The sequence below is a fragment of the Carcharodon carcharias genome, chromosome 26 (assembly GCF_017639515.1).
Source record: "Carcharodon carcharias isolate sCarCar2 chromosome 26, sCarCar2.pri, whole genome shotgun sequence".
NCBI lineage: Eukaryota > Metazoa > Chordata > Chondrichthyes > Lamniformes > Lamnidae > Carcharodon > Carcharodon carcharias.
In genome coordinates, this window is record NC_054492.1 from 1991719 (window position 1) to 2006196 (window position 14478).

The 14478-nt window shown below is 47.0% G+C and overlaps 1 protein-coding gene across 3 annotated transcripts in view; it reads right to left on the bottom strand.

Moving 5' to 3' along the window:
- Positions 1–12520, bottom strand: part of lrrk1 (leucine-rich repeat kinase 1) — a 262189-nt gene extending 249669 nt beyond the window's left edge. For all 3 annotated transcript variants that reach the window (XM_041175194.1, XM_041175192.1, XM_041175193.1), the window contains exons 1-2: positions 12385–12520; positions 2794–2968 (exon numbers count right to left, since the gene is read on the bottom strand). In XM_041175194.1, the coding sequence (XP_041031128.1) occupies positions 2794–2851 (58 nt within the window). In that variant the 5' untranslated portion in view covers positions 2852–2968; positions 12385–12520. The remainder of the gene's footprint in view (positions 1–2793; positions 2969–12384) is intronic.
- Positions 12521–14478: the final 1958 nt, after the last annotated feature.

Here is a 14478-nt window from a genome sequence, read left to right on the forward strand (position 1 = left end):
TTTGGTGGACAATTATCTTGTTTTATCTTGTTTTACTAATAGTTGCTCTGGCAACCAAATTAATGGACATCTCTCTTGTGCAATTGATTATCTTAAAAACAGATACTTCCCATTTTACCTCATCTGGCTTTAATTACTTAATATCAACAGTGTCATCATTAAAGTTGTTTTTATGGGGCTAAGATGAGGATCCTGCATGTGAAACTGATTCTAAAGATACAGTTAAAAACTTTATTTTTTAAGCAAGAGGGTGAAAGGTTATTGGGGAGTGTGGACTTGACATTACAATCAGGTCAGCCATGACCTTACTGCTTGAGGGGCCGAGTGCCCTACTATATTTTTTATCATTCCTGAATTCCTCAATAATTGCAGCAATAAAGAGTTTGATAGTCAATTTCGTGAGTTGGAAATCCCCTCGGTTATGTCAATTTCAGGATAAATCCTGACATTAATGTAAAGTTTCTACAGATCTTGTCCAGCAGAACACACACACACAGAGCACAATTGTACATCCCACTTCTAAACTTAATTAGTACATGGAAAATCAGAGATTAGGGTACATCAAAGTCTGCGTTCCTCTTCATACTCATACTATACATTGGATCTGAATGCTGCGCACACTGGTCTGCATTTTTATCATGTAGACCATGAGAAGGCAGACTTCCAACAGTGTGGTGTTCACTCAGCCCTGCGTCCACCTCCCCAACAGTGTAGCACTCCCTCAGTCCTGCACTTCCTTCAGCCCCCCACAACCTCTGCCCCACCCTGCCAACAGTGCAGCGCTCCCTCAATACTGACCCTCCAAAGGGTGGTGCTCTCTCATATGAACATACAAATTAGGAGCAGGAGGAGGCCACTCGGCCCCTCAAGTCTGCTGCGCCATTCAGTAAGGTCATGGCTGACCTGATTGCAATGTCAAGTCCACATTCCCCAATAACCTTTCACCCTCTTGCTTAACAAGAATCTATCTACCTCTCCCTTAAAAATATTCAAAGACTCCGCTTCCACTGCCTTATGAGGAAGAGAGTTCCAAAGACTCACAACCCTCTGAGAGAAAAAATTTCTCCTCATCTCCACTTTAAATGGGTGACCCCTTATTTTTAAACAGTGACCCCCTAGTTCCTATTCTCCCACAGGAGTAAACAACCTCTCCACACCCACCCTGTCAAGACCCCTCAGGATCTTATATGTTTCAATCAAGTCGCCTCTTACTCTTCTAAATTCCAGCCTTTCCTTAGAAGACACCCCTCCCATTCCAGGTATTAGTCCAATAATCCTTATCTGAACTGCTTCCATACATACAGACATTCTTCCTTGAATAAAGGTGACCAGTACTGTACACAATACTCCAGATGTGGTCTCATCAGTGCCCTGTATAACTGAAGCATAACCTCCCTACTTTTATAATCAATTTTCCTTGCAATAAACGATAACATTCTATTAGCTTTTCTAATTACTTGCTGTAGCTGCATACTAACCTTTTGTGATTCATGCACTAGGACACCTAGAGCTCTCTTGCATCTCAGATCTCTGCAACTCTCACCATTTAGATAATAAGCTTCTTTTTTATTCTTCCTGCCAAAATGGACAATTTCACATTTTCCTACATTACACAACATTTGCCAGATCTTTGCCCACTCACCTAACCTATCTATATCCCTTTGTAGATTCCTCATGTCCTATTCACAACTTACTTTCCCACCAATCTTTGTGTCATCAGCAAACTTAGCCACCATTCCTTCAGTCCCTTTATCCAGTCATTTATATAAACTGTAAAAAGTTGAGGTCCCAGCACTGATCCCTGCGGCACACCACTCGTTATATCCTGCCAACCTGAAAATGACCCATTTCTGCCTACTCACTGTTTCCTGTTAGCGAGCCAATCTTCTACCCATGCCAATGTTACCCCCTACACCATAAGCTTCTATTTTTTGCAATAACTTTATCAAATGCCTTCTGGAAATCTAAGTACAGTACATCCACCGATTCCCCTTTATCCACAGCACCTGTTACTTCTTCAAAGAACTCCAGTAAAATAGTTAAACATGATTCCCCTTTCACAAAACCTTGTTGATCTGCCTGATTGCCTTGGATTTTTTTGAGTGCCCTGCTCTAACATTTTTAATAATAGCTTCTAACATTTTCCCTATGACAGATGTTAAGCTAACTGGCCTGTGGTTTCCTGCTTTTTGTCTCTTTCCCCTTTTGAATGAAGGAGTTACAGGCTATTTTCCAATATAATCAAACCTTCCCCAAACCTAGGGAACTTTGTGAAATTAAAACCAATGGATCAACTATCTCACTAGCCACTTTTTTCAAAACTTAAGATGCAGCCTATCGGGACCTGGAGGTTTGTCAGCCCACAGCTCCAACAATTTGCTCGGTACCACTTCCCTGGTAATTCTCTTTTCTTCCTTCCCTTCCACTTCCTGATTTTCAAGAATTTCTGGGATGTTGTTTGTATGCTCCATAGTGAAGACCGATACAAAATATCTGTCCAATTCATCTGCCATCTCCTTACTTTCCATTATTAATTCCCCAGACTCACTGAGATGATTGACCTCCAACAACCACAACCATTTTCCTTTGTGCTGGGTATGACTGCAACCAGCGGAGAGTTCCCCCCGATTCCCATTGACTCCAGTTTTGCTAGGGCTCCTTGATGCCGCACTCGGTCAAATGTTGCCTTGATGTCAAGGGCAGTCACTCTCACCTCACCTCAGGAGTTCAGCTCTTTCGTCCATGTTTAGACCAACAGCGATTTATAAATATTTACCAATATTGCCACTTTACCTGTTTCCTGTGCCATGTTGTCTTCATGACTGTCCTCATGACCCACATCCCAGTACATCTCAGCAGTGGTTGCTTCACTGAACTCAAAAGTGAATTCAGCCACAGGGATGTGACCTCAACTCATCACACACAATGTCAAAGGTTCCCAGACAGGCTCTTCAGCAACATTTACTCCCTATTAAAAATACAAATATTAATCAGTTACGTTGTCTCCCAGAGGAATTCTTGCACCCACCCATCCCCTTGGTCAGAATGTCCTGTCAGAAGCCTCACGCAGACTGAGGTGAGTTATAATATGACAACTTGAGGAACCATCTCCTTCCTATCTGAGGTTAGAAAACACAGGCCAGATTTTCTGATCAGTGTATTTTAACCCTGCTATGAATTTATTCAAAATGTTTGCATTTAAATAACCCACTTGAAAGATCTAGTTAAGTTGGGGTGCCCAAATTTTCTAAGCCTAATCCAGGGACACAAAGTAGCCAGGACAGAAAACGAGCTGGCACAGATTGTTAAGGAAATATTTTCAGCAGCCTGGATTTGAACAGCTGCTTCATGAATGCAAAACAAATGTACTTGGAATTTCTACAGAAGCGTTTTCAGGCACCATTTATAAAAAATACAATCAAACTGATTAAGACCATCATCATCTATATGGCCCAGCCTGTGTTGGCTCAACTTTGTGGGAAAAAAGCACAGCATGTTCAAACCCTAAGAACAGCTTTACATGATGCTCCTGTGTTCCTGCCCCACTCAAAGTGGAAAATACTAACTGCCAAATTGAATATAATACAGATGTTTCTTTTCCAGTTATTGGTAAACATGGAAAAGCTGTTAGATGCTGCTTGAACAATCAGCTATGACACTCTTTGGACAAAAACATTTCAACATTACATCAGGTCTCATATCTTGCGTGTGTCCTATCTCATACACCATTTAGTCAGCATTGTAGCTATAGCAACTGCAAATGTGCAGAACCATTTACGTGATCATTAATAGCAATGACAATAGAAACATTCTAGATCTTTCTTTTTAACGTATTTATTATTCAGACATTTAAAAGGCACCTTTATCCAAGGCAACTTAAACTGCATACTCCATTGTACCTCACTCACCCATGAGGTATATTCGAATGGAATTAAAAGTAAGGGTATTCAGGGACTCTTTCAGAGATGTTGTTTGCTCAGGGACAAGGAACGACATCTGGGAACAGTTCCTCGAAAACAGGGACGTATGGTCAGCTTAAGTTAAGTACAAACGGTAAATCTAGGTGTGTCCTAACTAAGATGAAGTGGAAGCAGCCGCCATGATTGAGGCATGAAATGAACCACCAGTCTCGTTTCCTGTTTACAAGCTTCCCCTTTTTGGTTACTGGTTTTGTAACTATGACTCTGAACTGAACTCCTTCCAAAACTTGTTCAAACTTAAAAAGAAACAGAAAGCAACAAACAAGGAAAAAGAGATAATTGGAACGAGCAGCAGAGAGAAGAGAGAGCCTCTTTCTGGTGGGTGTTCCTGAAAGAGAAGTGACAGTCAAATAAACACAAAAAGAAAACACTAAAATAAAAACAAAACACTGGAGGTGTTGGGAATCTGAATTATAGACTGAAATTTTTTTCAATATTCTGAAGAGACCATTTCACTCTCTATGTAACGATGCTGCATTCTCTCAAGGCATCCAACACCCACTTCCCTTCTCATATAAGTGCAAAAAATGTGAAACTGCCCTTTTACCTTCTCCCTTCCCAACACCCAGGACCCCAGGTGAAAAGGCAATTTATGGTCAGGATACTTAGACCAGCGAGCAGCCGCTCACCAACACATAAAATGATGCGGGATGATGTCGGGTGGAACTCCCAATGTCACCCCTCCCTGTCGACGGGGGCAGAGCCGAATCAGCTGTGCCCCCACCGACCTGTCAACAGCCAATTGAGGCCATTTAATAAGTAATTGAAATAATTAATGGACCTGCCTGTCCAACCTTAAGGTTGGTGAACAGGCCAGGAGCCCTGGCGGGCTTCAGATAAAGCATCAAACCTCATCCACGGGCGGGATGAGCTTTCATGAGGGTATTTAAATATTTAATAAATGTTTGATTACAGGTGATGGACACGTCCCAACTCAGGGACATGTCAGGGAAATTTTATTTTTGCCCCTTCACCATTTTTGAATTTGGCACTGATCTTCCTGAGGCAGCATTTAGCCTCAGGGAGATGAGTGAGCTCTTTTGCGTGCATGCATGAAAGAGCGCACTCTCGGTTGAGGGAATCCCCCCTCGCTCGCACAGGGAGTGCATAGCGCTTCCTGGCAGACATCACGCCTTAATTGGCCGCCCACGTAAAATGGCGGCATGCCCTCAATCGGGGACGCCAATCGGAGGCAGGTCCACATGCACCCGCTCCTGCACTTCCATCCCCAAAGGGGGGAAAGTTCTTCCCTATATGTACTTGTTTCTATTTAGTATATTCGATTCACAGTTGACGGTGTGTTGTCCTCTACACTGGAGAGACCAAATACAGGCTGAATGACCTCGAGCTGCCAGCCACCTAGCATTTTAATTCTCCATGTACTCACTCTCTGGCCTCTCTCTCCTCATTCTGCAGGTTCAAATAAAGGTAAACAGAAGCTTGAGGAAGAGCACTGTACAATCTTCCGGACACAATACTGAGCTCAACAATTCCCTTTTTATTTTGAACAGCAGGAGAACTGGCAATGATATTGCTGCTGCTATTCACCTTCTGCTGGGCACAGCTTTTGTTTCTTTACTGGTCCCATTTTCATCCCGTTTTGAACCATCAGTCCTTTTATCATTTAATCTCTGCTGCTTTCCAGTCTATCACAGACCTTTCCTTTGTCTTTCCTCCTGCGTCTTTCTCCCCCGCCTCCACCCCATTCCTGTCCTCCTGCATCTTTCTCCCCCGCCTTCCACCCCATTCCTGTCCTCTTGCACCTTTCTCCCCGCCCACCCCCCCTTCCACCCCATTCCTGTCCTCCTGCATCTTTCTCCCCCGCCTCTTCCACCCCATTCCTGTCCTCCTGCATCTTTCTCCCCCCCCACCCCCCTCTTCCACCCCATTCCTGTCCTCCTGCATCTTTCTCCCCCGCCTTCCACCCCATTCCTGTCCTCTTGCACCTTTCTCCCCGCCCACCCCCCCTTCCACCCCATTCCTGTCCTCCTGCATCTTTCTCCCCCGCCTCTTCCACCCCATTCCTGTCCTCTTGCACCTTTCTCCCCGCCCACCCCCCCTTCCACCCCATTCCTGTCCTCCTGCATCTTTCTCCCCCGCCTCTTCCACCCCATTCCTGTCCTCCTGCATCTTTATCCCCCCCCACCCCCCCTTCCACCCCATTCCTGTCCTCCTGCATCTTTCTCCCCCCCCACCCCCCTCTTCCACCCCATTCCTGTCCTCTTGCACCTTTCTCCCTGCCCACCCCCCCTTCCACCCCATTCCTGTCCTCCTGCATCTTTCTCCCCCCCCACCCCCCCTTCCACCCCATTCCTGTCCTCTTGCACCTTTCTCCCCCCCACCCCCCCTTCCACCCCATTCCTGTCCTCCTGCATCTTTCTCCCCCCCCACCCCCCCTTCCACCCCATTCCTGTCCTCCTGCATCTTTCTCCCCCGCCTCTTCCACCCCATTCCTGTCCTCCTGCATCTTTATCCCCCCCCACCCCCCCTTCCACCCCATTCCTGTCCTCCTGCATCTTTCTCCCCCCCCACCCCCCTCTTCCACCCCATTCCTGTCCTCTTGCATCTTTCTCCCCCCCCACCCCCCCTTCCACCCCATTCCTGTCCTCCTGCATCTTTCCACTTCTGATGAAAGGTAACCAACATGAAACATTAACTCTTTCCACAGGCTGCCAGACCTGCTGATTAGTTGCTGTATTTTCTATTTTTGTTCTTTCAGTCAGAATGTTCCATCTAAAGCAGCAGGCTATTAATGAAAATAAATATTTGTTGTGATCCATGAATCATTCCTATTACATTTCTGCACTGACTCAGGGATGGAGAGGACCTCATCGTTCACTGGGATAAGGCATTAACCGGTGAAGCCATTCAGCTCAATGCTCTGTGGCTGGCTCCCTGGTTAGTGCCTAGGTGAGGATAGCGATACTGTAATTGTCCACCAGACCCTTGAGAGAAAGAGTGGGATAACTGTCCAGTGTTCCCAATCCATCTGGGCTTGCGTTGAGTAGTCTGTGGATCAGGACAGGCTTGTGTTCATCTGTGAAGCTCCTGCAGGTGAATAGCCTGCCAATGCTCACTGCCATGGCTCATACAAAGAATGAGTCATTCAGTGATTATAAGATGGTGAATATACCCCAGGAAAGAATCTGAAGGGCAGAGGGGATGTGTTCAAAGCCTCAGAAGGTGTGAGAGCCCAGGAGTGCTATCACAGAACTTCTCATCTCCCAGAACTGGATATTTTTCTGTTAGTGAAATGTTGATTCACCTTTACAAGTATTATGTGATAGTTCACATCAGATTAGAACCTGTGCAGTGGGTAAAGAAGAGATAGTTCAAAACCACCCATGTTGAATAAGTCATTTGTTCTGTGAATGCACAACGAATAGTAATGCTGGGGATTTCCTTGCGGACAGACATGCTGAACTGAGCGTTAAATATCAGCAGTTCCATGGATGGGGAGTGGTTGTCATGTGACGGTAATTTTGACGTTAACCTGAAGCATTAGACCACCAACTCCTGGAGGTGAAGATTTTGAGTGCAAACCATAGTCCCTAGCTCTAATGTGACACACAATCGCAGACCTATGAAGTGCCGTCTGATGATAGCAATTGCTGAGAATGCTTTATCTCGAAATACACTGGAACCAGGAGCTGGACCTCCTGAAGGATGGGGAGAATGATAAAAATCTGGACAAACACATTGTAGCTTTTGCACAGGATCAGTCGGTTGAACTTTGGTGGTGGAAAAACTTCTAGAACCAATAATTTGGGACAAAATGAATAGTCATATGGACAAATACAGGTCAATTAAGAAAAGTCAGTATGGATTTCTTAAGAGAAAATCATATTTCACTAACTTGCTGGGGTTTTTTTTCAAGGTAACAGAGAGGGTTGCTGAGGATAAGGCTGGTGATGTGATGTGCAGTGACTTCCAAAAGGCATTGATACAGTGCCACACAACAGACTTGTGAGCAAGGTTACAGCTCATGGAATAAAAGGGACAGTAGCAACATGGATACAAAATTGGCTGAGTGGCAGGATTAATGACCTTGGTGTACAGGGCACAATTTCAATGTTTGCAGATGATGCAAAACTTGAAAGCATTGTGAACGGTGAGGAATATAGTGTTAAACTTCAAAGGAACAAGTTGATGGAATGGCCAGACAGGTGGCAGATGAAGTTCAATGCAGAGAAATGTGACGTGATTAACTTAGACAGGAAGAACATGGAGACATAATATAAAATAAAGGGTACAATGCTAAAGGGAGTGCAGGAGCAGAAGGACCTGGGTGCATATGTGCATAAATCATTGAAGGTGACCGGACAGTGTAAAGAACCTATTTTTATTTTTCTTGGACTGTGGCTTTAAAAACTACCATGGCTGCACTTGAAAGATACGTACACTGGAACAGGATGTGAAATATACAATGTTGCTATCTCCTGGAACAGACTATGTCAAGTTGGACAAAATGGTGCCGGAAAGGGGAACTGCCTTGCAACAACATTTTAATTGGCTCCTGATCAGGTGACCAAGATTTTGTGTGATAGCAGAGAGCAAAGAGAGCATACCTAAAATCTTTCTCTCCTGTGTGAGCAAGATTCCAGTAAATCTACAAGGCTAGTTAGCTGGTTCTTTTCTTCACATCTCTGTAACCTGCTCTCTCTGAAAAAACCCCCATCAAGAGGAAAATGGGAAAACCACTAATAAAGACATTGAAAAGCAAGTTTTTAACCAGTGAACTACAGACTGAACGTGCTGGAAGACCATCTTATGCCATTAACGACGAGCTGCAAGGAATTTGGAAATACATCAATCAAAAATCAACACATCTAATCCTGTACTCCAGGTTGGAGCTATTAAAATGTTTTATCTCACCCTTAAAATCCATCTTTTGTGTGTGTGCGTGTGTTTGTTTGTGTATGGGGGTTAAGAAAGGGTAGAGTTTAAATTATAAAGTTAAAGGTTAGCAGTTCATATTTCTTTCTTTTGCCACTGGTTAAGGACAATTTGTTCAATAAACACTTATTTACTTATTAAGTTTACAAACCTGGTGCTTGTATTCTGTTAACCTAAAATAAACAGTTTGGTAGAATTGGGACAGTCTGGTGATCTAATCAAACTTTGCATATTTGTCTTGGCTCAGGGAGCAGTGGAGCTGATATTACAGCGCACTATCCCCAGTGAGTCGTGACAACAGGTTGAGAGAACAGTTAATAAAGCATATAGTATCCTGGGCTTTATTCAAATGTTGCTTCTCTAACTGAACTTTGGCCTGTCCTGATGTGGCCATCTCTAACCAATTCAATGGCAAAGGAAATTATAGGAAAAAGTTCAAACGGAAAAATAACAAAGGATAAAGCGAAAGTGAAAATAGAGAAAAATAAGAGAGGAGATAGAGAAGTAAGAAGGGAGAGATGCTGAAGGAAGGAGCGGTAAGACAGACAGAAATCAAGACTATTCTCACCCTTGGCCTTCCTATTGAGTCGACCTTCTGGCTTTGACCAAAACTTTGATCACAGCTGATGACACCCTGTCTTTTACTGAAACCTCTGTCTGCCCTGTCCGGACCACAATAACAATGTTGTGGCCCTTATCACCAGATCCCACCTCGATCATTCCTCTACTACTCCAGCACCACCTTCTCCTTTGAGCCCCTCACTCTATTCCACTACACTCCCTTTAAAATTTTCATACTGTCCCATCTATCCAAAGTTTCTCCCAAAAATATCCCTCCATCTTTTCCACCCTCAGCTTCTGCATTGAGCCACATCTCATTTGAATGTTTCAATTTTAATCTCAATCCATTTCGCATTCTCCCCTTTGACCTCATTGCTGCCTGGTCCCTCTATCTTTCCCTTGTGGTCATGTGCATCCCCCTGACCTTATCCCCTCCTGAGCCTCTCTACTCCCATTGTCTCAATCGCAGGCCATGCCATTTACGACCACTTCCTACTCCTCAACACCCACATTCCCCTGCCCCCTCCCAACCCAACATCCTTCTGTATCCACCCCAAACTCATTAGGAAAGTGCTTTCAAACTCCCAACTCTCTAGTCCTGGGCCCACCATTTATCCTGATATTTCTGCATTTGCCAGTCTGCCCAGTCACTTCCCCATCTCTATACTTGACAGCTTATTTCACAGTAAAAACTTTACTCTCTCCCTTTCTTGTCATTTCTCAGTATTGTTTCCATTTTCACTCCCCCAATTCAAAGGGACACAGACTTGAGCCCATCTGGCACAGAACTGGGCCAATCACTATACAGCTTTCCACTCATTCACTCACTCCTGCATCATTCTGGAGAGCAAAGTTAACTCCCCAGCTCTTTTTTTCCAGGTCCATATCCCTAACACTATTCCCCCTTTCCCTTCCATCCTCATCTCCATCAAATCCAAGGAGCTCATGGACTTCCTTGTCACTAAGATTGAGACCATTTGTCTCTGCCACAGTCCTCTCTTCCTCAGCCCAGTAATCTCATTGAATCATAAAATTCTAACAGGGCTGGACAGACAGGATGCAGGGATGATGTTTCCTCTGGCTGGGGGGGTCTAGAACAAGGGGTCACAGTCTCAGGATACAGGGTAGGCCACTTAGGACTGAGATGAGGAGAAATCCCTTCACTCAGAGGATGGTGAACCTGTGGAATTCTCTAAAACAGAGGCTGTGGAGGCCAAGTTACTGAATATATTTAAGAAGGAAATAGGTAGAATTTTAGACTCTAAAGGCATCAAAGGGTATGGGGAGGGAGCAGGAGTGTGGCGTTGAGATAGAGAATGAGCTATGATCATATTGAATGGCCTATTCCTGCTCCTTCCTTAGGGTTCATTCTTGCACCCACCCCAAACTCACACCTTTCTCCATTTTCTCTCCTATCGCCTGTCATGCCCTCTCCAAGATCAGCTTGGCCATGAGACTCACCTTACCATTAAACTGCTGCCCTTCCTGCCTCCCATGCCAGCTGACTTTGTAACTGGCTGTTTCCTCCTCCCTTTCACAGCCTCTGTCTTCATTGGCCTCCTCAAAAAGCCTATCCTTGACCAGTCATTGTCAACTACCACCCCATCTCCAACTTTCCTCCCAAGAACATGTTGTTGCCTCCCAGATCCATAGCTCATTTTCCTAACTCTAGATTTGAAATCCTCCAATTGTGTTACTACCAAAACCACAAGAATGGGACACCATTTTAGAATGGTTTTATATTTCGGCAAAGCACCTTGGGATATATTTTCAAAATTATATCTATTTCCTTCTTGAATATATTCAGTGACTTGGCCTCCACAGGCTTCTATGCTTGATAAATGTGCTAGATAAATGGAAGTTGTTGTTGAAGGGCAGGAGGGAGAGGAACAGAATGAAAGGGATAAACAACAAGGTCCATGTATCACAGGAAATGCAAAGCTGGTGGTAATCGGGTGCAGCCTTTAATTATAGTCATGGCTTACTGAGAAAAACTTAACCTGAAGTGCCTCACTTGTGCTAGAGACCCGGTCCACTGCTCCAGTCTACTCTCTGAAACACATTCAGAACCACAATTTGCTAAATCGATAGAAAGAATCACAAGTTAAATATAGTAATAGTGACAGTTTTGCTGCACCATCCACATCCAGCTTGAGCGAGAATACCTCCTGCTCACAATAAATTACTCTTGAAATGCAGCCTTTAGTGCACTGAAAGCACATCACCTCTCCAAGCTGCACCTCCCTTCAATGCAGGAAACCTGTGGGATCGATGGGCTTCACAGTCACACAGGCATCTCCACCAAAATGTGGACTTTGTGCTGAGCAACACCAACCATTGAGGAGCCATTTAATCGGCTTCCAGATGTTTCCAGGAGATATGGATCACCCAGTGCTGGAACACCAGGCACTGTGGTCTGAAATTTTTCTCTGACCCTACTCCCCATGCTCTGGTTCAGTCTGTCCAGAATCCACACCATTTCCAGCACATAAATAATGAGACTGGTGTCTGATCTCTCTTACTCCCTTTAGAAAGGGCCTATCCTTAAATGCCATACTGTTAGCATTATAACTGGCCTGACAAACACCTGCCAAAAAGTCAAAATGAATTTCCTGGTAACTGATTCATCTGTTAATTAACTTGCGGTTTGTAAATAGCACCCAGGAAGAGTTGCAGGGTGCAGATTTTTTGAAGTATTGGGCAGTGAGCAATCTTTCCAAAACTTGAGCCACAGGGAAACGATTGAGTTAGTCTGACAGAACCAGTCAGTCCCTGAGCCATTGGCACCAACCTTCACCCACACTGAAGGCAACAAGATAAAAACAATGAGAATAACTTTGTAAAGCGGAGGCTGCACAGGGTGAGTCTTGTCAAAAGCCCCCACCATCCGTGCTCACATCAGAGATACAACCCCAGATCCCCGCACCCCGGCCCCTGCCCCCCTTACCTGGAGAGTGACCGCCCCTGGGAGAGGAGGCAGAGCCGGGGCTGGACCCGGAACTGGGGCTGGAGCCGGAGCCGGAGTCGGAGCTGGACCCAGAGCCGGAGCTGTCCCGGGATCGAGGAACCAGCCGCTTGAGCCGTGTTTGTGTGAAGCTGGAGAGATTCAGCAATGAGGAAGTGATTCAGAGGATGTGGGTGGAGACAGAGCGAGTTCCAGCGCAGCCCAGGCACTGCTCACAGAGCACCCAGTGTCCCAGCCTCACCTCCCTCCCTCCCTCAGTCCCCCCTCCCTCCCTCCCTCCCTCCCTCAGCCTCACCTCCCTCCCTCCCCCAGCCTCACCTCCCTCCCTCCCTCAGCCTCACCTCCCTCCCTCAGTCCCCCCCTCCCTCCCTCAGCCTCACCTCCCTCCCTCCCTCAGCCTCACCTCCCTCCCTCCCCCAGCCTCACCTCCCTCACTCAGTCCCCCCTCCCTCACTCCCTCAGCCCCCTCACTCAGTCCCCCCTCCCTCCCTCCCTCAGCCTCACCTCCCTCAGCCTCACCTCCCTCCCTCCCCCAGCCTCACCTCCCTCACTCCCTCAGCCTCACCTCCCTCCCTCCCAACCCCCCTCACTCCCTCAGCCTCACCTCCCTCCCTCCCCCAGCCTCACCTCCCTCACTCCCTCAGCCTCACCTCCCTCCCTCCCAACCCCCCCTCACTCCCTCAGCCTCACCTCCCTCACACCCTCAGCCTCACCTCCCTCACTCCCTCAGCCTCACCTCCCTCACTCCCAACCCCCCTCACTCCCTCAGCCTCACCTCCCTCACACCCTCAGCCTTACCTCCCTCACTCCCTCAGCCTCACCTCCCTCCCTCCCAACCCCCCCTCACTCCCTCAGCCTCACCTCCCTCACACCCTCAGCCTCACCTCCCTCACTCCCAACCCCCCTCACTCCCCTTGCCTCATCTCCCTTACTCCCTCAGCCTCCCTGCCTCACTACCCTCACTTTTTCAGTCTCACTACCGTCACTTCCTTGATCTCCCTGCCTCATCTCCCTCATTCCCTCAGCCTCAACTCCCTCAGACTTCCTGCCTCATCTCCCTCATTCCCTTGGCCTCACCTCCCTCATTGTCTCAGCCTCCCTGGCTCAACACCCTCACTCTCTCAGCCTCAACTCCCTTATTCCCTCACCTCTCTGATACCCTCAGCCTCCCTGCCTCATCTCCCTCAGTCCCACAGCTCCCCCGCTGGGATTCCCAGCTCCCCCGCCGGGATTCCCAGCTCCTCTGCCGGGATTCCCAGCTCCCCCGCCGGGATTCCCAGCTCCCCCGCCGGGATTCCCAGCTCCTCTGCCGGGATTCCCAGCTCCCCCTCCAGGATTCCCAGCTCCCCTGCCGGGATTCCCAGCTCCCCTGCCGGGATTCCCAGCTCCCCCGCCGAGATTCCCAGCTCCCCCTCCGAGATTCCCAGCTCCCCCTCCGAGATTCCCAGCTCCCCCGCCGGGATTCCCAGCTCCCCTTCTGGGATTCCCAGCTCCCCTGCCAGGATTCCCAGCTCCCCCGCCGAGATTCCCAGCTCCCCCGCCGAGATTCCCAGCTCCCCCGCCGGGATTCCCAGCTCCCCCGCCGAGATTCCCAGCTCCCCCGCCGGGATTCCCAGTTCCCCCGCCGGGATTCCCAGCTTCCTTGGAGTTGGCAGTGGTGAGGCTGACAATCCAGTTGTGAACATTGATGACATTAATCTCTCAGGCCTGCACCTCTGGCAGAGCAATCACCCCTCTCGGACCCCGAACAATTTCTTTGTACGTGCATTTCTTGTCATAAAGCAATCGGAAGTTGCTGACTTACATCCACCCATTTAATTTTGTGCATTTCTTTTCTCTCCAGCATTTGTTTCAAGCCAGCAAGGTCAGTCTGGAACCTTTCCTTGAAGTGGATTATGATCCTAGCCCCTTTTTGGGGCTATTCCAGATCAGGTATACTCCTTGGATGATCACTGTAAATTAAGGTTGAGAAAGACATGCCCTACAGACACTTAAATGGCTCTGAAGAACTAATTTAACTCTCCCTGAAGGAAAGGAACCACCAGAGTATATTACCATCCTTCAGGTAGCCTTTTT